The sequence below is a fragment of the Nymphaea colorata genome, chromosome 13 (assembly GCF_008831285.2).
Source record: "Nymphaea colorata isolate Beijing-Zhang1983 chromosome 13, ASM883128v2, whole genome shotgun sequence".
Taxonomy (NCBI): Eukaryota; Viridiplantae; Streptophyta; class Magnoliopsida; order Nymphaeales; family Nymphaeaceae; genus Nymphaea; species Nymphaea colorata.
The window spans coordinates 6,204,159-6,227,582 of NC_045150.1; the positions used below are offsets into that span (position 1 = coordinate 6,204,159).

At 36.4% G+C, this 23,424-nt stretch overlaps 2 protein-coding genes across 2 annotated transcripts; both read right to left on the reverse strand.

Annotated features, from left to right (window-relative positions):
* Positions 1 to 268: 268 nt before the first annotated feature.
* Positions 269 to 8,350, reverse strand: LOC116266872 (OVARIAN TUMOR DOMAIN-containing deubiquitinating enzyme 6). The gene is made up of 8 exons (XM_031648314.2): positions 7,126 to 8,350; positions 6,735 to 6,896; positions 5,305 to 5,382; positions 3,629 to 3,707; positions 3,374 to 3,519; positions 2,894 to 2,959; positions 1,350 to 1,527; positions 269 to 747 (listed from the first exon to the last, which is right to left on the reverse strand). Exons 1-8 carry the CDS (start codon positions 7,825 to 7,827, stop codon positions 506 to 508), a joined length of 1,653 nt encoding a protein of 550 aa, XP_031504174.1. The 5' UTR covers positions 7,828 to 8,350; the 3' UTR covers positions 269 to 505.
* A 5,552-nt stretch (positions 8,351 to 13,902) lies between these two features.
* On the reverse strand, positions 13,903 to 19,298 carry LOC116267183 (uncharacterized). The gene is made up of 7 exons (XM_031648784.2): positions 18,932 to 19,298; positions 18,582 to 18,693; positions 18,225 to 18,346; positions 17,639 to 17,756; positions 16,028 to 16,149; positions 15,121 to 15,184; positions 13,903 to 14,222 (listed from the first exon to the last, which is right to left on the reverse strand). The coding sequence occupies exons 1-7, from the start codon at positions 19,118 to 19,120 to the stop codon at positions 14,113 to 14,115; spliced, it is 837 nt and encodes a 278-aa protein (XP_031504644.1). The 5' UTR covers positions 19,121 to 19,298; the 3' UTR covers positions 13,903 to 14,112.
* Between the last annotated feature and the right edge of the window lie 4,126 nt (positions 19,299 to 23,424).

Genomic DNA, 23,424 nt, shown 5'->3' on the forward strand with positions numbered 1-23,424 from the left:
CTCCTGTTTCCCGATTTGTTCATCGCCCCGTTACATAATCGACCCACAAGAAGGGAAAAAATAGTGTTTCCAAGTTTCACTACTGCTACTGCAAGAGAAGAAAAGATGGAAACAAGTGCCACGAAAATGCAAGCGAAGCCAAGTTTCATGAAAAATTTTCCACAAGAAGCGAACAGGTCGATTTTTTAGTACAAATTTCAGGTAGTTTACTGGGTACTAATCCCAATATTTAGTATGATAATCAGGATTCTAATTTTTGCCAATGATCTTCCTTAACTCTTGCTCAATTGCACTGCCTTTAGCATATGTATCTATACACAATCGCCAGTAAATCCTGAAACCAACTTAGCAGAGGGAGACATCGATCACCCGGAATCCATCAAATATTATAGTAAACCATTACACAGGCATGATAAAAAAGTTGCCATCTAGCTCCAACGAGGGAGTTATTACACGGGACTTCTTCGTAGCAAACAGGAAGACTTCATCAAAATCGAATTCCTCATCATTCGGTTGCCTTACCTTTTCGCCTGCTTTTGCTGCCAACAGCGGGACCACTACCACCCATCTCCAGCAGGTAACATACCATGGAGTCCACATCGTCTCCAAATATACTGTAAGCTTCAACGGCCTGCAGATAACTAAAGCCCATAGACAACAGCATCTGGATGCTGCTGCTCAGGACAGTATCGTGTACAATCCTGCTTTCGATCCCACCGTCCAGCTTGGACTCCTCAACAAGTGGCCCTGTGATGTCGAAATGTTAGTGAACTCATGCATCACATGTAGTGGTAGAACCGTAGAAGGATCCTAAGAGACGAGCAATTTCCACACGTCTTGAATTATTTCATGAGAAACATTGGATGCAAGTCAATGGAAGGACATGCCTTGCCACAATTTCTTTAACCTTGATTAAAGTTAGAACCAAGCAGAAGTTCCCAAAAGGTTCCATCAATTTGAGACCCCTATGAATCACCAACATTTTCTGTTTTCAACCTGATTGTGGCCTACAATCACACGGTATTACCATACAAAAGAGAACTCAAATTATAGGTTTGCCAATTACTTGTCCAGTTGCCTGATAATTGAAATTCACAAAGAATCTACCACACCAAGAAAATGGGTCAATACAAGAACCTATTTTGCATGAGGCAACATGTTCACCGAGAAGCTATATTTTTTAGAGAGAGAGAGGGGCTAAAATGTGCTCTGGTCATGGAAGTTTTGAAATGCAGATGCCATGGATCGGGGGTATTTGACGTCAGAAATCAAAAGCATTTTCGACAAAACACAACAAAAGTCAACATCTGCCATTTTCTGTCGATGGTATGAGTGCGCGGAGAACTTACCTGCCCCTGATGATGATGGCTCAGCACCAGAAGAGGTCGAAGATCCTCTACTAGCATGCGGTTGTTTGAACTTATTATTAGCTAGATATTCAGCTCGTGAAGCTTCCATTACCATACGCTCAATCTCCTTCTCGGTTAGCTCAAGATCCGAGTAAAAGCGACCCTCAGCCAAAAGTGCCTGCAATCCAAATAAACAGAGATAATGTCATAGCTCATAATTGACGGTCTTAAAGCATACTACAAGCAACAGATTCACTTAAAACTCAGCTACTCGTGTCCAAATCTAGGATCAATTGTGGAAGATTAAAAGAGAACCCTAGACTCAACTATGTTCTAAGATGCAGCAAATTCTATAACAAGAGTACTTGAACAATCAAAACAAAAATCATTGCCCTCAACACAAACGCATGTAGCTTCAAACCTCAAACCAGAACCCTGCAGAACTATAATCTTGATGTCAGAATCAGAAGTCAGATACAGGCCAGTCAAGGTTAAAAAAAAAATAGAAGGGACCAGTCAATTCGAGTCAGTATGCTAGTATGTACATGATAGTTACTGGATGCCTAAAATTTAAAAATTTATTACTAAAAAAAACCATAAATTGTTCCAAAAATCACCATAAAGTCATAAACTGTTGCGGCATCATAAACCACGGCTAATGCCAATTTAGTGACTGTTTTATAGCAACAAATTTTTAAATTTTAACCAGCATTGAACTCCCCTCCCCTATCTCTCTCTCTCTCTCTCAATATATATATATATATATAGAGAGAGAGAGAGAGAGAGAGAGAGAGAGACAGGTAGGTAATAAATACCAAAGGTAGATAAATGAACATGCACTTCGTAAGTACCTAATAGCTATCTAGTTAGGAAGTGCATACAGTAGCCTAAGTAGGTCTCTAATTGGCAAATTAAAACATGAAAACACAAATACTTAATTGGTAACTAAGCTGATTATGCATTTATACCACCTCAGTCACATGGGTACGGTTAAGGAGATGTGGAATGGGCACAGTAACTTTAGAAAATGTGGTTACGGAGGTACAGCAGGATAGTCACAGAAAACACGTTTTCTTCGAAAAAACACGCATAAAATGTGAAAAACAAGTCAGCCATATAAAACGTGAAAAAAACGTGTTTTAAAAAAAAACGCCAAAAAATAAAAAACAAGTATATAACTGTTTATACTACTACACAATGACTACACAACTTTAACAATATAGATGGCGAGGTTAGATAGAACATACATACTAGACAATGCTGAACAAAGCATCCAAATTTATCCTATTCTTTTGGATTCAGCATTAGTCAGAATGTTTCCATAAGTGCAAGATGGTTTCATTATAATTCAATTGGATTGTACGAATATACAAAACAAGCAAGGAGACAAGTAAAGGATGAACCTGAATACCTGATGAACATGATACTCAAACAACATGACAATGACTACAGTTTCACAATTTCATGAGCTACTTGTGAGAGATGAAATTTCTGCATTGAGAACCCAGCAGCTACATCAAGACTCATCGTTTAAGAGAGCTTACGTTATCAATTTGTTGGTCCTGCTGAGCTCTTATGGCAGCCTTTATCTGATCCTTGTCAATGTTTGTCTATGAAGGGTACAAAGTCAAGGAAGAAGTCAACTTGAAGCACAGAAATTTAGTAAAGAGTACCGGAGAAAATCTAAATAAAACGAATCAAATTATTCATGTGTACGCAGTCATATGCATCCTCTTTCTCTCTCTCTCTCTCTATATATATATATATATATATTATATATATATATATATAGAAATTTCCAACAACAAAGCAGTAACCATAAGATAAAACCTTTTGCACAGACTTTTAAATGTATAAAAGATATTAATCACTGACATCCTGTTGGTATCAATATTCAAAGACAACAAAGTGGAAAAGCTACATAAGCCATCTAACGGAGAAGTAATTACAAGCAAAAAAATAGAAGCCTTTCATTAAGGAACTACAAAAAATTCCAATGAGAAATTATATTTAACATGACTCACCCCTTGAAGATTGCTAAATCCAAGACCTGCTCCAATTGTTAATCGGCGTGGATCCACAAGGGAATTATAATGATTTCCATGATGATAACTCAATCGTATTGGAGGTGTGTCAGTAGTGTAGCTCCCGTGAAAAATGTTGATAGGTTCTGAATTCCAAACTCATCAAACCAGTTATTAACTTCACATCTTGGTAAATTTACTAAACACAGACAACCACATAATTAAATATCAATAGATTCCAGAAAGTTGTTGTACCTGTACTGTAGCAATATATGTGGATAGGACGATTATACATCTCAGACAGTGCCTGAATTTCAACATTGTTTCCATAGACCTGTTTTGAATATATAAAAATTTAAAAAGAAAAATTCAGTGCTTTCTAAACATATACAAGACATAAATGTGTGAATATCCACCAGACACAAACACCAAAGAGAAAGGAAATTCCAAACCCCTCATTGTGTTGTTGTTTACAACTTTACATGCAAAATTTTTGAGTTTTTTCACATAAACCTTCTGGGAAAGTATTTTGAAAAAATTACCTCGGTTTTTGGCTAAAACATGACAAATTGCCTAAGCACATTAGCAGCAAAATTTGACATTTAAACTAAATGTTACATAAAGATAAAAGTTGTTAGTAGAAAACCCAATGTGAAATTCCTTCGTTCAGATCAGAAAGCTCAGATGGTTCCAATTTAACATCTATCAGATCCCCAATATCTACTGAGGAATCAAAACTATCTTGTTGAGACAAACTTAATGCTGTAATCCACAAAACTTCAACTGCTAGAAGTAGTATTGTCTGTATTGATGGAGCATCATATGATGCATTAAGAAACATACTTGACTTTCAATAAAAATGACAAGATAAACTCCTGAAACTAGTTTAAAGGGTATCAATTACTCGTAACAGCCACATCGCATGATATGGAGCTGTACCATATGATACAGATGTTCTTGCATGATACAGTGCAGGGAGAAACCAAAAGGGGCTGGAGATCATTTTTTCAAGCTTTTGTATAAAAGCCCTCCTACCACTAAGTCTTAGACACTCTTAGGTGGGTTTGTGACTCGTGAGGGAAATATTTTGTGTCCTTGAGCCAAGAAACAATCATTTGAGGCTGGATCTGTAGATAGGAGAAAATCTCGTAGAGGAATTTGAATTTCACTTGTTTTGGCCATGTGAGATTGCTCAAACGTGAAAGGTACATAAGCTTTCATTTTTACTGCAGATTTGTGATATTTTGAAAAGGTATGACTTCAAGCAATCCCACGTGAAAGTAGTGCATCAACAGTTATACACTAATATAGACTTGTTTTATGATATGTGTTAATTATTTTTCACTTCTGTAGGCAACTAAAGGAAACAACCAAATAAAGCATGAAGAGCAGGTCCCTATAACTTAGACGAAGGTGCATGGATTGAAAAAAGAACTACTTTCTATATTTCAAAAGGACGATGTAGCATGGACCAACTTTGGAGCACAAGAAGACAAGAAGGCTGCATGCATTGATGATGACATAGAATTTGAAGGAGATGATGAAGAGCATGACGATGAATGATAATCTAACATTCATGTTTTGAAACAAACAGGTTTATTCATTGGTATTTAGAATTTTAAGCAAACTTATGATTGTTAAATTTCTTTGTTACATGTATGGGTGACATGGTTTTCTTCATTTGTCATGAAATGTCATTTCTTGATTTTTCTGACCTTTTCTAACTTTTCCTTCTTTTTTTTTACTTTTTTAAAATTAACAAATTACAAGTTTTTTGTGTTCATTCCATGTCTATACTGGCTAGAAGACACACTGAACACTATGAGTACGGATACTACTAAAAGCACCCAAAAAGAAAAGGAAGGAAAACATGTATATTAACTATGTAACAAAAGATTTTCGACCTCAAATACTTGTGTGGATATACATACCTTGTCTCTCCTCTTCCTCTTACAATATGATGTGAATCCTTCTGTAATAAACTGGGAAAAGTGATCCCTTTCCCTCTCCTGAAGGAAAAGGAACAGTTGATTATTTAGGCAGCACTATCAAGAAGAGAAAACAGCAAATAACAAAAAGTGGCCCATCTCATGCTCAAAAGTGTATAAATGTTTCTGAAAATACATCAGTTCATTTTGAACTAAGTACTAGGCTACTAGCTATGTTGCTGATGAGAAATTATCACATAATCACAGTGATGGAAGTCACATATGTGGGGAGATATCAATACATTCTTTCACTTTGCTAGGCAACTTTCATGCCCAGAAGTTCTAATCATTTGTTGTTTTAATCCTTCTGACCTTTTTATTCTAAAGATTTCTGCACTTACGCTTTAAATGATTTTATATATAGATTTAAAAACACCAAGTCACATTGATACGAAGCTTTCCCATGTTTAAGCTCTGGTAGGGAGAAGGGGATGTTATTTTCAGGTATATTTGGTAAAATGTGATTTTCAAAATTTACAAACCTGAAGTTGCTTAAAAGTTCCATTCGGTTCTAAAGCAGTTCCTGAAATGTGGCAAGACGGAGCATCGAGGGTCGTTCTTGTTCCAATTATTGAGTAATTTCCATAAAAAAATCAATTAGATATGACAATTATAAGTAGCTTTCTGCAAAAGACAGATCCATTAGATATATCAGTAGACTGCTTTATGATCCATTGTGGAGGACAAGGTTGTTAGCATGGTTAGCTTAATCTTATGTGAATAACAAGCTCGTTTCTTTTAGTTTTCTGCTTTGCACCAGTAATTAACTTACTTCATCCTCGCAGCCATGGACACTATAAGGAACTTGCAACTTGCACTATAGGGAACTTCCTAGATGCCAGTTGTGAACTTGTGCTACTAGAACCCTCAAAAGTTCCCTTTTGTCTTCCAAACAAAAACCAGGTTTCAGAAAGTAAAAACCTGGTTGTTGTCTTGTCATCCAAACACATAAACTAGGCTTTAAAGGCTGGATATGTGAAATGGGTAACCCACCCTTCTCCCTCCCCCACGACCCCTCCCCAACTTCACCTCCAAAAAGGAAAATAACCAGGCATAGTTATTATATTTCTCCGTTATCTTTTTAACAACGCCAAAAAGATCTAAAATTGAAGAAGGTAATTGATAGTTATAGCTGCCTAATATTTAACCAAAATCCAGAAACTTCACCTGGAACATTTAAATGAACTTGGAAAACTCGATAGCCATGACACTTGTACTACGAGAACATAAAGGAATGGCCAAAAAATGACTAAAAATTTACCAAATACTGCCACTCTTCCAATTCGTTTAAAGCAAATGGTGAAATTGTCAAAAGAGGCCGTGCGTTAAGGCACGTCCAGAAAGAAAGTTCAAAGAAATGATCGCGTGTTTACCATGTAATCGATGCACATCTGCCTAGCCAAATCGTATAATTCAGCATCTCCATAGACCTGGTCCGCCACAGCACGAAAGAGACAGTTTCCATCCTCTGTCATCCTCCTAACTTCTAGCCCCTTTACTCTTCTAATCTCCAATTCAAACTGACGCTCTCTTTCCTGAAATTTCGTTCATGAAAAATTTTACAAACTTAAATTTCAACTGTCCTCATTACAGATAATTGCAGAATTTGTTAACCCCAAAAAAAAAAAAAAGATATTAAGAAGTTCCATGCTGCGATCAAAAACAAGTTTTCTCACTAGTTGTTTAATATTTCCATGTACATAAGAGTTCACATGTTTAAAGTCCAAAAACGGGAATAACCAAGACCGTCATATATGAATTTACCACATCATCATAAGAGGATCCAAAACAGGGGCCTTGCTCATCTGCACTGTTGTAACCCTCGCCATCAACATGACCCCTTGGAGAAGTCGGACGGGAACCTGAAGGTGAGGTTCTTGTTGGCACGATCGGCCAACCGGAGGACCTCCTGGAAGAACCAATCCTAACAAAACCACCTGAACCTGTCCTCCTTGCACCAAAGCTCGCAGAAGGCTTGGGTGGCGGAACAGGCGGGGGAGGAGGATACGAGCTCCCCTGAACCAGTTGCGATGAACCAGTGCTTCCAGGAAAAGAAACTTCATTCAAATCACACCTTTCAGTAGCAACCTGTACCCCAGACAAATCCTTCGTCACCAATCCCAAATTGAACTCCGAATTGGCACTCGCACACTCATCCGATTTCTCAAAACCCACGGCCAAAACTTCATCCCCTTCATTCTCGGCTCTATTTATGTGGCTACCATCTTGGACGAAATCATTGATCCTTTGAGATTTTTCATCTCCGCTGCCACCACCATCACAGACTTCATCCGAGGGCGTCCTCACTTCACAAACATCCTTCTCCGGCTCATCTTCTCTGACGGGAAACGAAGTAGGCGAGAGCCCGGCAGGTAGCGAGTGCGTAGGAGTAGAAGCAGAAGAGGAGCTACTAGGCAGCGAGGGCCGGTTCGAAGAAGAACCCCGTTGAACCAGTATACGAGTCATCCTAACCTAAACTCCAATCTCACGCATGTATTAAGTACTCGAGAGCCCGTTTGTCGCGGGTTCGGACTTTCCGAGAGGTGATGCCGATCCCTCGGAAGAAAGATTTCTCGCAGCCCGGGGAATCCTGATCACCGCTTACCCATTTCTGCATTACCCTACCAATTCTCATGAGACCCACGATGGAAGCAAACCCGAATTTCTGAAAGATCGAAACCCTAACTTTTTCTTATAGAATTTCACCTGGCAAGTTCCCTGCTCAATCCTATGCCACATATATCCATGGAAATCAGACCTAAATTCCGTTTTTTTTTTTCCCGGACGATTCCGACTTCGACCCAAATGCGAAAGAAACACCACCAATTCCCCTCCAGAACAGTTACCTGATCAAGAATGGAAGCGAACTCCCTGTGTGGAGCACTTCTAGGGTTTGAAAGAGAGAGGGAGAGCGAGAATGAGAGAAAGAAAGTAGGGGGGAGGGGGCTCGTGCTTTTCTAGCGTGGCGAACGCTACTGGTTCCACGGGAATCAACTAAAATGCCACTACCTTTATTGGAACAGAATTGCCCATCCAACCGGCTATCCATCATAAATGTGTTGGACTCGGTGGAGTGTGAACTGATACCCACTAAACACCGGTCCAAAGCTCAGGCTCGAGTTGGTCTCAAGTTCTTGTCGCAGCTCAAAGTTCCACTTGTTTAGTTATTGGACCAGACTCGATCAAAGTTCCACTTGTTTAGTTATTGGACCAGACTCGATCGTCAGCTTCATACTCATCTGGCATTGGTTTAATGTCTACTTTTATTTGAAAGCAAAGTTTTATTTTTTTAATATTTTAAAAGCACTCGACGATGTATCAATAGTTTTATGAGCCATCGGCAACACACAAATAATTTCTAAGGGAGTCACTGACGACACACCAAGAGTTTTTAAGAAAGTCATCGTTAAAAGTTTGTATGTCGACATCACGTCTATATATATATATATATATATATGTTAAATCAACCCCAAGCCTAGCCTATCATAGGCTGCATAACCAACTACCCATTTAGTACCCGGCTCATTGACCAACCTTAAGCGAAAGCATGCACTAGGATGTATCAATCTAAATCAATCTATTTAGCAAGTTCTCATAAACAAAACTCATATCCCTTAAGCGGTTATTTTTTGATTCATTGAGCAATTTTGTAAGCTAAGTCTTTCTTCTTCATATTGAGGGAGTGGCTGATTGATGTTTAGGGCAAAAAAGGTTTTCCCGTTACAGCTCAAGACCTTGGAGGCAGGGACAAACCTCTGGCTCGCCCAAAACACATGAGGATTCAAAAGTGACAAATTAAAAGATGCTTCTTTTTCTAACCAAAGGACCACTAACACCCTAGTCTCCATTCAATTTGAACACCTTCCCTCAAAAAATGATTAGGTTGATTGGTAAATTGGAAACAAATGGTAGGTTGATTGGATTTAGTCTTATAAACTTCATGATTCCTTAAGGTTGGTAGGTGGTGGCATGTCGATGATTTCTTACCATTGGCATAATTCACTTCTATACCACTTCTATGTCATTTTGGCGGACCATGAGTTCCAAGAGTTTGATAAATTTGACTCTAAGAGACATTTATGTAAGTTGAAGTTAGAGCTTATAGAGAAAACCTTCAAATTCGGAAAGTGTAGTTGAAGTTAGAGCTTATAGAGCAAAATCATTCAAATTTGGAAAGTGTCTATACATGACCTTTTTTTGCCTTAGACTTGATTACAGTGTCATAAGTATCTATGAGTTATACATTTGATTATTACTCATTCAAATTTGGAAAGTGTTGATATATGACCTTTTCTTGCCTTAGATTTGATTAGAATGTCATATGTATAGAAGAATTATACATCTTATTGTGAAATATGTAGCTATTGTCCTTTGATAGGTTGCCCTCCATTTTCCGATCTGAATGGCACCATTATATAATAGGATGTTCCTTGTGAGGGTGGTAAAAGAGGCTTTGGCATGATTTTTGACTAGCAGTTTGATTTGCTTATAAAATGAATATTCATTCATGAAAGAGAACATGACATGTCGGATAATACTATCGGCTAAGAGGTTGATCTTTAGAAGCAGATAATCATCTATTGAAGGAGGTGCTTTGTTAAGATTCGTAAAAACAATGCAAACACAGACTTTGCCATTTTTCTTAGGGACTAGCATGATGTTGATAAACCAGTTAAGGTAATTGATTAGTCGAATAAAGTACGCTTTTAATGAATTTTCTAAGCCTTCATTGACTTTGCCCTCTAATTAGAGACTATCTACCTATATACAATATTTGGGTTCATCTTATGTGCCAATGTTGATTTTCTTAGTCAAGTCATTGGCTAAGGGAGAGAGATCGAGTTGATCCTACCTCTGAATTTGTGTGAACTTTACCAAATTCTATTATGGATAAATCTAATTTCGATAGTACTCTTGATTGCTCTTTGGATTCACTCATGATTTGGCTTTTGCCTTGGTTATACTTGAACAATAATGAAACTTTGGAAGTTCTATTAGAGATGGGACAAACTGAGATAGTTGTGGTTTGGAACATGATCCATTTCTAGCCTTGGGAGCCAATTTGAAGTCTCGAAATGAAAAATAGGTTTAAAAATTGAACAACACATTTGATTAGTGTTAGGAACGAGACTTTCCCTCCCTCTCTCTCATGATACCAAGAGAACAAACCAAAGAAGAGAAGAAAGAAGACACAATAGACAAAGTTCTCTTAGGTCCATGGCCACATAAAGTTTTCACTATCACAGAAGAATCAAATAATACAAGAAACAATCCTCTCTTAAACACGGGGATTAGGGCAAGCTTGCAAAATATAAATTTACATGAATATCTGCTAAGTATAGATCAGGATCCGCGCTCCAACAATCAAAAGGGAAAGTGACCACTAGTTGAAAGAGTTTTATTTCGCAGACTAAAAAGAGTAGAAGGATAGGCAATATTAACAAGGAATAACAGGGATGAATATAGAAGATGAAAAAATAAAACTGCTCACCAAGCCAATAGAGATAAGATTGACTCCACAACAAGCAAAGATTAAACAAAAGGAAATCAAGACCATAAGAGCCAATGAATATCAAGACTGAGACAAAATCAAGACATTGACCCAATGGGAAAGGGAAGACCACAATCAAAAGAATTTGGGTTAGTTTAAAGTTCTAAACATGATTAAAAAGTGATATGAACATAAAGGGTTCAAGCATCAATCAAATTCAACAATTGGCTACACAGATGATTATGCACATACAACACTCCCTAAATGGCAACCCTAACATGCATTATTTTGAAAACAGGTATATGACCCTGACTCGACTCAGGCTTCCTAGGTCATGTTTCTTCGAATCAAAACATGCCTTTAAACCCAAATTAAGGTCCAAAGCACATATGTGGCATAGAATTCTCTAGAGTGACTGCAAATTGGGTTCACAGTTTTCCTTGATATATAGGCCTATGGTGCTAGCAAGGGAACTTGTTGAGCTCAAAATTGGTTCAGTTTGTAAGATACTCTCAAACAATGGAAAGACCAAGACAAAAATAGGCAAAGGATATTCTGAAAGTTTGTAGTACATTCACAATCAGTTAGCTCTAATATAATGAACCCTAAGATAGGGGTTAAAATAATGGAGGAAAAATGCACTTGCATACTTGGTTTTCATACAAATCCTAAATTAAAAAGGGTGACATAATTCTAGGTGAACATGAATGAGGTTCATTGATTAGTCCAAAATGCAAAAGCAAATAAAAAGCAGCCAAACTATGCTAAATTTTTATATGAAATGAAATGTCAACTAGGTTCAAAGTTAAGGCTTTTGGGTTCCATGTGTAGCAAATATCAAAGGACAATATCTAGAAGCTTTGAAGTATATACGTGAAGGACCAATTAGATGTGAAGGATTCTAATAGGTCCTATCTAAGTCACCATCTATGTTTAGAGGTAGCAATTTTTTCCATTATTCCATCTTTTCCACCTTTGGAAAAGAAAAAAGTTTGAAAATTCGCCTTTAGTTTGAAATTTGCAGGAAGTCATAACACCTTTATCAAGGGTTACTAGAGTCGAGGATTGATTTTTATGCCTTCTATACCTCAAAATCTCTCAGAATTATCTTGAAAACTAAGTACAAAGTGAAATGTGCATGGTGTGACCTACCCTGAAGAGTGCTGAATTTTGAAAAACGATGGTGAATCATTATTTGGACTAGAAATAATAGAAGGAGAGCCTGTGAAACCATGACAAAAGTTTGGTTTAAATAGATGGGCATGATTGATTTTGGTAAAGAGTCCTTAACTGATTTAGACGGAGAAAAAGAACATGATCTTAATAATATGTTCGCAGAAGAATTCCTAACTAAACTAAATTTGGTAAAGATATTTGAACAAAGAAGAATTTATTGGACTTATTTGAAAACTATCGATGTTGTATTTGAACAGGTTGTTTACATAAGAATCCAACGTTAGTTTGGGAAATGATTGTATTTATTTATTTTTTTTTTGGGTGGGGTGGGTTGGGAGGGGATTAGGTTTATAAGTGAAAGGATAAATATCCAATTGGATCTAAGAAAGAACACTTGGAGCTAGAAAGATCCAACTGGATTTTGAAAGGTATATGAAGAAAGGCCCAACTAAGTCTATAAAGAAAATCAAAATAACACTAGGGAATGTGAAAACAAGAAATTGGACCATTAGGACTGGATCCTCATTATTAGGTCCATAAATAAAGAGTTCAAAAGGAATTTGGAAAATGGTAATCTTTTTGGGCCTTAAGATTTGAGTCTTCATCGTTAATATTAAAGTATATTTGGAGAATGGTATTGAAAAGATCAATTAAGCTGGTTTTTGATTTTTTTTTAAGATAGCTTTCGAAATATGTTTTAGGAGAATTCATTTTGAAAAGTTGCTTTAGATTTGAGTTGGATAATTTAGCAAATTTGGATTATACTCATCTATGTGGCAATTACAAAAGTTTTTGTCAGAGGCTTAAAGCAGAAAAGAAACAATTAATATGGTTATTTGATTATATATTACAAGAAAATGGGTTAAATATAAGGAAATGTGGGCTACTTGAGGCAGACTCAGCGGCATTTTCAGCCTTTGAGTGCAGGCCCTGTAAACAACCTATAAGGAAATGAATTCTAAAAACTAAGGCAAATGGAGTTGGAAAATTCTACTAATTAGATGTACTTGAAAACCGTATTAAATAGTTTGAAATTTTGTATTAAATGGCTTTTAAAAATTCTATTAATGGATCCAAATGTCTGTATTAGATGAATTTGGAAATATGTATTAGTTAGACATAAAAATCTATGTTAGTTGGATTAAAAAAAAAACTGTATTAAAGAATTTGAATGTCCGTTTTGCTGGACCTCAAAAAGTGTAACTCTAGTTAGGGATTTGAAAACTGTTTTTAGTGGATTTGGAAAACTATGTTAACGACTTTGAAGAATTGTATTGACTGGATTTGAGAGGACTAGGAACTGCATTGTTTGAAAACTATATTGGTTGGATTTGAAAATCATATCAATTGAATTTGAAAGTTGTGGGAATTGGACTAAAAAACTACATTAACATGATAAAGTTAGATTGATTTGCTCACGCAATAGTGAAGTAAGCTTGGAAATGCACACATTCGATAACTTAAAATTAGAGAATTTATATGATCTCGAAGGTGACTCAAATTTATTACAGGCTATTAAAGGAACGAGTCGTGCTTCCACAGGCCTATAGGAAAATCATGCATAATATCCAAAGAGGGCAGCAACGGAATGAAGAGAGCCCAATCATTCCTTGCCGTGTGTGGTTACTCCCTCATTTATCCTTGCAAACTGAATTATTCTTTTCTTAAGAGCCATGTTTTTGTTTCCAAAATTACCTCCCGTTTTCTCAATCAACATGCTTTCAGACCTCCTTGGCTGATGCATTTTGAACTGTTCTAGGTATGTCTTTGGTTGACAAGATGAACAATTATTTATTGTAACTACATTCATAAATTCTGATTTCCTCATTGGCAATATCTGCTTTAACAGTTTGTGACACATCATTAATCTTGTTTCTCAAGTTTCACATTTCAATTACAATGTAAAGCAAATTCGCCCAACTGTAAATGCTGAGAAAAAAAAACCCAATCACTTTCTTGAAGCAATATTTATTGCTGAAGGGAAGCTGAATAAAGCTATCTACTTACTACAATGATGTTCAAGACATTTTACATTGGTAGTCAAGACAAATAGGATAAAACATAGAAGTTTAGTGTCTTGCTCTTCATTTACCCCTTCTATCCAACCTACTGAATTTCTTGATTCCTAGGATAAAGCACCCACCAGCAAATAACATTGCCGCGATGGCAGCAAAACCCTTGATGATCTGATCACCTATAAAAAGGTCCTTTCAGTTAGCTGACGATGAGGGAAGAGACATCACATGCACAGACACACACACACACATCAACATATATAAATGCAGAAGGGATGGGGCAATATTTCTGACCAGATATATATCAGGGTTTATCATCAGAGTGCAGGACAGATCATTCACAAGGTGAAATGCTTATGAGCAACACCACCAAACCACGAATTTTAAGGTCGGTGTTCCATCAACTGCACATGAAAAGCCAACCAAGATACAAGTTTGGTCCCTGCTAGCATCGTACATGCAATACCAGGAACTAGATCCCATTCTCTGTAATCAAGATCAGATCCCGAGTGCAAACAGTTAAGGGTGTAAATTACATCCAGACCCTGATCCAATCCAAGCTACTATGTCCAAGCATGTTTTCAGAATCAGGTCAGATTTGAGGGCATGTGTGAATTTTTGTCACATTTGACACCACGTATATACTATTTTATGTCATATCCAACACCATATATGTACTAACTAGACCGTGTGGATCCAGCCTCAATGTTGATTCTTTTTATTGAATGTTTCTCTTTGTAAATAAAATTTATAAGCCAGATCTTGGCTGTTGACACCGAAAGGAGCATGTGTATTCTGATGACAAGGGGAAATCACCAAATTTTGGACTTGCAATGTAAGAAATGCACGTCTACTTTGGTCTCCAATTGTTGCCGTGCAAAACTCATCTCATGTCTACCAACTTACCAAGAAGTTCCCTGAGCCACTGCTTTTGCTTGTAGGGCAACAAGTTTTGTTGCTTCTTTCAGCTTAAGGACTTGAATCCAACTTACCCAACTAAGGTGCAGAGAGATTGAAGCTTACCAAAACGAACATATGAAACAGAAAACAAATTAACAGCGCAACTAATTGCCTCACCTTTCATCATCCTATGGTAAGCAACATCTTCAAGATGGAAAACCTTCTTTAGAAGGGGAAGTTCCTGCAAGGAGAGGAGAAGGTTCCAGTTATTTCTGTTATGATCTGCATCTCACATCCATGAAACACAACAAGGTTTATGTAACAATCTCTCTCTCTCCCTCTCCAAAATCAAACATGACTTAGAAAAATTCTTAATAGAGTAGAACATAAATTTAATAGAAGTTACATGTATGGCATGGTCAAATTTGTAAGGAAATCTATATGGAGAACATCAAGCTGTGATTTCAGAAGAGTGTTGGTAAATATGCTAGCTGAAACAGCAACTTCCTATATGGTTTCAAACGCAATTTTGGACCAATAAAATCTTTCTGGTCTCCAATTTGAACCCTTAACATATTTGATAAAAACTACATATGTAAAATGTGTTGGTCCTGACCTCTTTGGGTAAGGCCACATTGTCTGCCTCAGCTGAAAGGCTACTGGTGTTTTCAATTTTTTATTTTATTTTTTACATTTTCTAAAGAACAACGTGAAAATTATGACAAGTTTCCAAATACACAAGTCCAGTTGGAAATTGAGTTTTTAAACTCTAGTCAAACTGAACGATGAGTGCTCCATCAAGGCTGTACCATGTCATCCCCCTCATCTCTCTCCATACTATTTTACCACAGTTTGACATAGCAAATAATTTCTTCTTTTGAGGAGTATGAAGGATATGAGTATGTGACAGGAGGAGAATGTGAAGGGTGACAAGTTAAAGACCTTAGATCAAGTTTCAACTTTACCATTCTGCTGTCTTCTTAACTTTTGATGACCGGAGCTCACTTGGGCTTTTCTTTAAGTGTTAAAAGTTGTTTAAAAATGAAATAAATAATTTAATTAATAAACTAAATAAGATGAGTACCTTTGAAGCTTGTTCTATAAAGTAGTGGCTCTTTGAATAGCGGCCTTGTCTACGATATTCCAAGGCAAGGAGACAAAGAACCCTTGTTCTTTTGAGCCTACTGCTACAGTCTTTTAGAGCATCTGTCAAACCGAAAACATCAGCTTAAACATTAATGTGCAAGCCAACTAGTTAAAGCTGTAACATGAAAACTAGAAAACCCCAGAAAAGTGACTTGAATTATTTATATGTTAACACAAAGAGGTTGTCATTTGAAACATATACTAATACAACACGAGAATGAGTATGGTATTCCTGAATTTTCTGACGTAAGAAATTGGCAAAGAAGGGTTAATTGGATGGAGAGTGCAGGTGAAACGCAACCAGGACCAGTAGGTTTATTTAATTCTAGTTTTCATTGTGTGTGTGTGTGTGTGGTTTTTTTTTTAATAATTTTGGGTCTTCAGCATGCCCGGATCCAAATAGTAATTTGATACTCAATTTATGAAATCAGTTAGAATTAGAAGGTTACACATTATCTTATTGCTCACCTAAAACAGTACTTTCGTTTATAAGTTAGGAAACATTATACTATCACAAAAAGGCATTTCCAATCTGTAAGTACATAAGCTATTAGTGTTTTTTCATAGTTGAATTGAGATTGATGTAAGCATTGCAACAGGACATTAGGTTAAAAATTGTTATTTAGGCGATATGACCTCCAAGTTCTGCTATTTTCCTTTAATGAGAAAAATGGTTAGTTTTCAAATATTACAAAAACAGAAGATAAGAAATTAATGGAAGCCTAAAGAGTCTATGTTTTCCCAATTTTCGTTTTAAATAATGATTTATATAATTCTCTTAGAGATGTAAAATTTTGAACAATAAATGTTAATTAACCTCCATAAATCAATTTTTTAGTTTTTTTCCATTTTCAACCTGCTGTTTATTTAAATAAGACTTTGTTGCATTCCATGTTCATACAATATTGGTGGCTTGACCCTATAACTGTAAGCATTCTTCTCACAGAAATAGAGTTACTTATTAGTGTCCCTGTCAAAAAAATCTTCTACTTATGGGCACGTACAATTTTATGATGATAAAAAAAAATGGGTTATATTCAATATGAGAACCTCTTTCAGTTGCTTCAATTATTAGTTTATTATTCACCAAACATGATCCACATCCCAACTTTTAGGTTTTTCAACATGTAGATTACATTCACGATTGACATGGTACTTAACAGCAGAAGAGTTCAAACTTCAAACTCCTTAGCCGAATAAGGATCCATATATATGCCAAGAAGTTTCCTTGTTTCATCTGTAGGCTACTAGGCTTCATTTAAAAACTCTCCCTCTCTTTCTCCCGCAGGAACCATGCATGCATAATAGTAAAACAAAATTATATGACACTGGACATGTGGATGAACTACAAAAAATAATATCTGAACTATCACTAATCAATTTGAAATATTTGAACCAGATTGTCCTGATGAGATTATATAAGTGCCCCTAAATTCTTGTTTCATTAAGTGCATGTTAGAAGTTATAACAGCACATGCATTGGCCCCTAGAAGAACCTTAAAGTAGAAAGCAAACAATCAGCCAAAAATAATCAACCAAAGCACTGCACCTGCAAGCAAAGCTATGCCAATCCCCACATTCTCTTGCAACCCTGATTGCATGAGAGCCGACAGAAGACTCATGGTTGCTGTGTCTTCCTCTTCCAACTCTGGAACTTCATCAAGATCCTTTAACAAAACAATAAATTAAGAGAAGCTAATCAATGTAGATAAGTATACCAACTATAAATGCTTGACCATAAACAGAAAATGAAAAAAAATGGCCTCAGCTAATTTGCAGGGAGATGCACATTGATTAAAACATTTTTCAAAATTAACAATCAAGAAACAGAGAAAATATGTTGAAAATTTTACAATATATGGTTGTAAATAAGCCAGGATCTTCATTTTAACAAGCAAAGCAACTTATCTTGTGTGTTAGAAATGGTGAATCCAACCACCATAATCTACGAGAAAAATGCTATTAAAAAGTTAATGCATCAAAACAGTTTGGTGGAGACCTAATACAGAGAAGCCAAACTTGTGATGCAATTATGGAAGAGGAATCAAACACCCCTAAAGCTTTAGTGTCAATTCATTGTTCCAAGAGGAGAATAGCATTATAAAATAGAATCACAGGAACAAAGTTCAGTAAACCTTCACTATTTCTTGAAGAAGAAGCCAACAATGTGTTTCATCTCCTGTCCTAAAGTATCCTACGGCAAGAAGATAAAGCTTCTCCATCTTCTGCAAGAGGCTGCTGGAGCTATCCAAATCGGCTGCAAAAACGTCACAACTATTAATTTTTCGTTTGCCGTCTTCTTTTCTTTTTCCCTTTTGTCTTTTTTCCTCAAAAAAAGAAAAAGAAAAAAGAAAACTACCATTATAGGTATCCTGAAGAATGTACCATAATAAGGGATATAACTAATGTGTGAGTGTGTCTGAAAGCGATTGAACAGTATGGCCCATATTTCCAGCCTCAAAATCAATCAAATACCGATGTAGTAAAGTCACCTGCTAGAATGCTCATTCCACGTTGGACATCCTTTCTTTGCCTTGAGTGAACAAGAGCCGAACATAACTTGGTTGAGTCCTCGTTGCCATTGGAAGCCTCTCTTTCACAAGACTACATATCATTATATCAAATGCAAATGAATAGTATGCCAAAGAAAGAAGGAAAAGAATTGGTCACATTTGGTTTTACGAAAGGAGCAAGAGAGAGAGAGAGAGAGAGAGAGAGAGAGAATACACGTTGCAAATGATTGAAGCAGAACATCTCGTTTCATTTGCATAGTTGACAAACAAGAGAAGTGGGGATCGGGAAAAGGAAATCATATGATTGAGAACGAGACAGAAGTACTTACTGCAATGTCGCCGGCTTCCGTCCATGGAAGCGTGTCGTCATCTTCTCCGAAGATGCATCGTTGCAGTCTGCTGGCAAGCCGGGGGATGGGTCCCCGAGATGCAGGTGTATGAGAGAGACGAAAGCTTTCCTTCCTCCTCACTCCTCCTCCGCCTCCACCTCCTGCGCTCTTCAATGAAACATTAGCCATTGCACCTCCTCCTCCGCTTGTTCCTCCTTGTTGATTGGTTGTTCCTCCTCACTCCTCCTCTATCTCCTGTGGTCTTCAATGGAAGATTAGCCATGGCTCCTCCTCCTCCTCTCTCCTCCCCCTGTTCCTCCTCGTTGCTTGGTTGTTCCATCACCGGGGAGAAAGAACCGGCTTTCGCGTACGTGTCAGACAGGCCGGGCTGAGAGGTGCATGCTTTTTGTGCATCGTCTCGAACAATTCGGATACATTTTCCACCAAGAAATACATAGATGGACCGGCTTTCTTTCAATTAAGTAAATGGTATCGGGTTCAAATGAAATTTGTTAGAGCCCCGCTGAAGCGGAATTTGACAAAACCAAACTCGCAAGGACAAGCTTCTCCTTGTTAAGTCCCATACTTTTCTGCTGCAAGTATTATCCAGATGGGTGTGAACTCCAGACAATGATATGTCACTTAAAACTTGCTGTATTTATTATATTTGGCCAGAATTCAACTTTATGAGCAAAAAATATATATAAATTGAAGTCAGTCGGCCAACCTCTCTTATTGATGTGATTTTTTTAGTTTTATAATCTTAAAAATAGTCGTAAATAATGCATTCCGTGGCTAGAAACCATGTCAAATGATTTGTTGTTGTAGGATGCATAATTTGCGACACTTTTTAGTATCATAAGTTTTGTACAGTATAGTCATCCAGACTTTCAATCAATCAATTACGGGTTGCCGGTCCAATGGTTCGGGCAATGTGCAATGAGAGGCCACAGCATTTCTCCATCTAAACCGAGATAGATAAATCCAATGATCTTTTTGAAATACTTCAACTTCTCCCACATGCAAATCCTGTGTGTAGCATGGGTATGGGTCGAGCCGCCGGTGGATACCTGGTATTCGGTCTGACTCGGGCCCAAGCTTGACTCGGGCTCAAAAAAAAGGGCACCGGCCGGCTTGAAATATTATCAAATCGGTCCGAGTGGGCCTGATAATAGTTTTGTAATATATATTTTATTATTTATATGTATAATTATAATATTTTATTATGATTTTTAATATTTATATATTATTTTATATTAAAAATATATAGTTTATAATTTAATTGGGCCAAATCTGGGTTTCTAGTGTCAGACAAACTCAAGTTTTGGGTATCAGGCCAGCCCGAGCACGACTTTTTATCTGGCCTGCCCATACTTACTTATGTGTCAAAGGCCAAAAACATCAATACTAATTGAGGAACCCAGCTTGGGTTTTATTGTCGGTAGGTATCCGTATAATATATTATTTTACTTAAAATATGGACAGACTGATTAGTAGTAAAACAAATTTACTTTAAAATTTTTAAAATAAATGTGTCTTGCTGTTCCAATAAGAAAAGGCCTCTAATTGTTTTCAAGTGGATAAACAGGAACCTAATGCTAACAAGGAGAATTCATGCAAATTCTTTTTTTCAAATATTTTAGCAAGCAAACATATTTTCTCAAACGTTCGTGTCTTCAAAATATTAGACACGAACTAACCACAAGGAAGCATCATTGTAATAAATAAACTAAACCAAGACAATAAAGTCAAGACTTCATGTGGAAGGGAAAGAACATATAAGTTGTCAACTTTCCAAATTTTCAACACTATGTCGACCCGTCTTGCGTCATTGAATCATCTCGACAGTGTGATAGCAATGTTATCAACCACTTTATTAGCGATGACATGAAAAGCAAGGGTGGAAGAACTAGATTTTTTTTTTTGATGGATTTTTTTAATTGACCATGAATCGTTAAATATATAGTTAACAAATTTTTAATTGACCGTGAAGCAGCGGCCCGAATCTATGGGGCCATGCCCCATAAGAGACCTCACCTGTCTCTGCCTTTGATGAAAATGGTGGATGGAGATGAAAACTTAGAAAGTTATAAGTACATTGGTTTATTCTAGCTTGCATGAAATAATATAAAGGCAAACTTATCTTGTTATTGCGAGAAGGCAAACTTATCTTATTATTGCTAGAAGTTAAGATTAATGTACTAGTTCATTATCAAAATTACACATGGGTGATAAAACTATTTAATAGCAGTTTTCATTGTAACATCATTTCTAAATATATGTGCACATGTATGCAATCCTTTTTATCTATTGCACACGACAAATCTTTGCATATATGTATCAGCTATGTTCATGATATTATTGTGATTTGAGGTTCCACTTCAAGTATTTTGAAACTGATTACTACTTTTAGCTCTGACTTTGCTATTAATATTTTGAAAAGATCCATTATTACTTGGGTATCAAAGTAACTACAAGGAATTATTTTCTCACGACACACACACACATATATATATAATATATATATTATATATATATAAAATATATTATATATATTATATATATATATAAGGGCTAAGGGCATTTCTACCCCATGTCATCAACTCTCGCTTTTAACGGTAAATTCTGAATTAGAATATTTCTACTATCATACTCTTTATATGAGTAGCTCCAACTGATCGCCGTGTTTATATTGTATCACAATGACTAGGACAAACATTTCATTTTTGGTTAATAAAGTTCGTCAATATATTCATCAACCCATACTGGCACTTAGTTGAGTGCAGTAAAATGAATTATAAAATATCTCAAACAAGCTATAGACTATGGTTTTCTTCTCTTCTTAAATCCTCAATGAAAATTGTCTATAGGAGGATATCGTTTTTTGCTGGACTCAGAGGCACAGCCAAAATTTTTTTACTATGAACATTAAATATATAGGTAACAAATATTCAGTTGGCCTAGAGCAGTGGCTCGGGTCTCGTGGGGTTGAATCATATAATTGAATCCAAATCTATTTATATCCAATAATTAAAATCATGGTTTTAGGGTAAGCTCCCTGAAGCATATGACCTATGCAGCCCTAACTCGATTTAACTTTGTTCATTAGAGTTCAAAGAAACAAAGAGTTGTTTCAAGTTCTAGTATTGAAGTTGAATATCAGGCCATTGCTGATACCACAATTTAAATAACATGGTTTAGTTTCATTCTGAAAGGATTGGTATTAAACAAAATCACAAGCTCATGGTACGGTGTGATAATGTTGGAACATCCGGTTTCTCATGAGTAAGCAACACGTAGAAATCGATGCTTGGCAAAAAATTACCAAAAAGAGATGAGAATCCAACATACATACAAGATCATAAGCTCTTTTTTTTTTTTTTTTTCTTGGACAAGCTATTTAAAATTTAGTCAAGCTCAATGTTATAAAAAATACCATAGAATGAGAGGAATGTTATAATGATAATCTTGATAGGAGAAAGAAATTGAAGCACCATTATAAAGAGCCAACCCACCATGTGTCTCGTTGTATTGGTGGTCTTCTTGGTATAAGAGAGGAGTTAACAAGCTATGTAGTCCGGGCTACAAAATTTTGGCTAAGGGCCAATAGGTACTAAATTTTAAAATTTTAAGGGTCACTACACTAAAAAAAACCCTAGGCACTACCGATGGTCAGAGCATGTTAGTGAAACATGACAACACGTTGGTAAAGGTTTTATTGACGTTTTCTTTCATCGTGGGTGAAGATAATGTTGGTAAAAATCATTACCGACACAAGGGTCAGCGCGTTGGTGAATGGATCCATCACCAACATGCACGACATGTAGGTAAAAATGACGATTACCTACGTCCAAGCGTGTCAGTAATAGTCAATATCTTGTGACATCTCAGCAAACATTGGTAAAACTTTAAAACTTTATACCGACAGTTGTCCTAGACGTCGGTAAACTTTCACCAACGTCCACTAAACATCGCTCCTAATTGTTATCGACACAAATTTGTGCGTCAATGAAAGTTATTGTTTTTTTTTCTAATCCGCATAGGACATATTTTTTATGAAAATCGAAAATACCTATACAAGATACCTGCTTATATTTTTCATGTATCATATGAACAAATATTTCAATTAAATGTTTATAAACCAAACATATATGTATAACTGAATAATTTGAGTCTGAAATTAGTGGAATTGCTGCTAACATTGAGGAAACTGAGACTCAAGTGCACAAACTTTATCTTTCAGTAATGTCTTCTTGCAAGGTATGTATGATGCTTGAATTGAAGTTCAAATCGAAGCGAGAAGGACAAACACCTAGCTCCATCATCTGTACTCTGTCATGTCTCTCCTATCCCATCACCCTAGAATAGATATCATTACTTTTCGATGTATCTTGCAGCCCTTCAAACACTGTTTAGAGTTGTTCCTTTAGTTGATCCTACAATATATGAACATATATAATGAAAAATGCAATTATTTGAGTATATGATAACAT

What these genes read in the sequence shown, in the direction of transcription:
- LOC116266872 (XM_031648314.2), bottom strand. Translation starts at nt 7,827, where the DNA reads ATGACTCGTATACTGGTTCAACGGGGTTCTTCTTCGAACCGGCCCTCG. An exon ending in GATTTAGCAATCTTCAAGGG is followed by an intron (nt 2,960 to 3,373) that starts GTGAGTCATGTT and finishes TACCCTTCATAG; the next exon opens with ACAAACATTGACAAGGATCA. An exon ending in GCCATCATCATCAGGGGCAG is followed by an intron (nt 748 to 1,349) that starts GTAAGTTCTCCG and finishes TCGACATCACAG; the next exon opens with GGCCACTTGTTGAGGAGTCC.
- LOC116267183 (XM_031648784.2), bottom strand. Translation starts at nt 19,120, where the DNA reads ATGGCTAATGTTTCATTGAAGAGCGCAGGAGGTGGAGGCGGAGGAGGA. An exon ending in TGGAATGAGCATTCTAGCAG is followed by an intron (nt 18,347 to 18,581) that starts GTGACTTTACTA and finishes ACGTTTTTGCAG; the next exon opens with CCGATTTGGATAGCTCCAGC. An exon ending in TTCTTCAAGAAATAGTGAAG is followed by an intron (nt 17,757 to 18,224) that starts GTTTACTGAACT and finishes GTTTTGTTAAAG; the next exon opens with GATCTTGATGAAGTTCCAGA.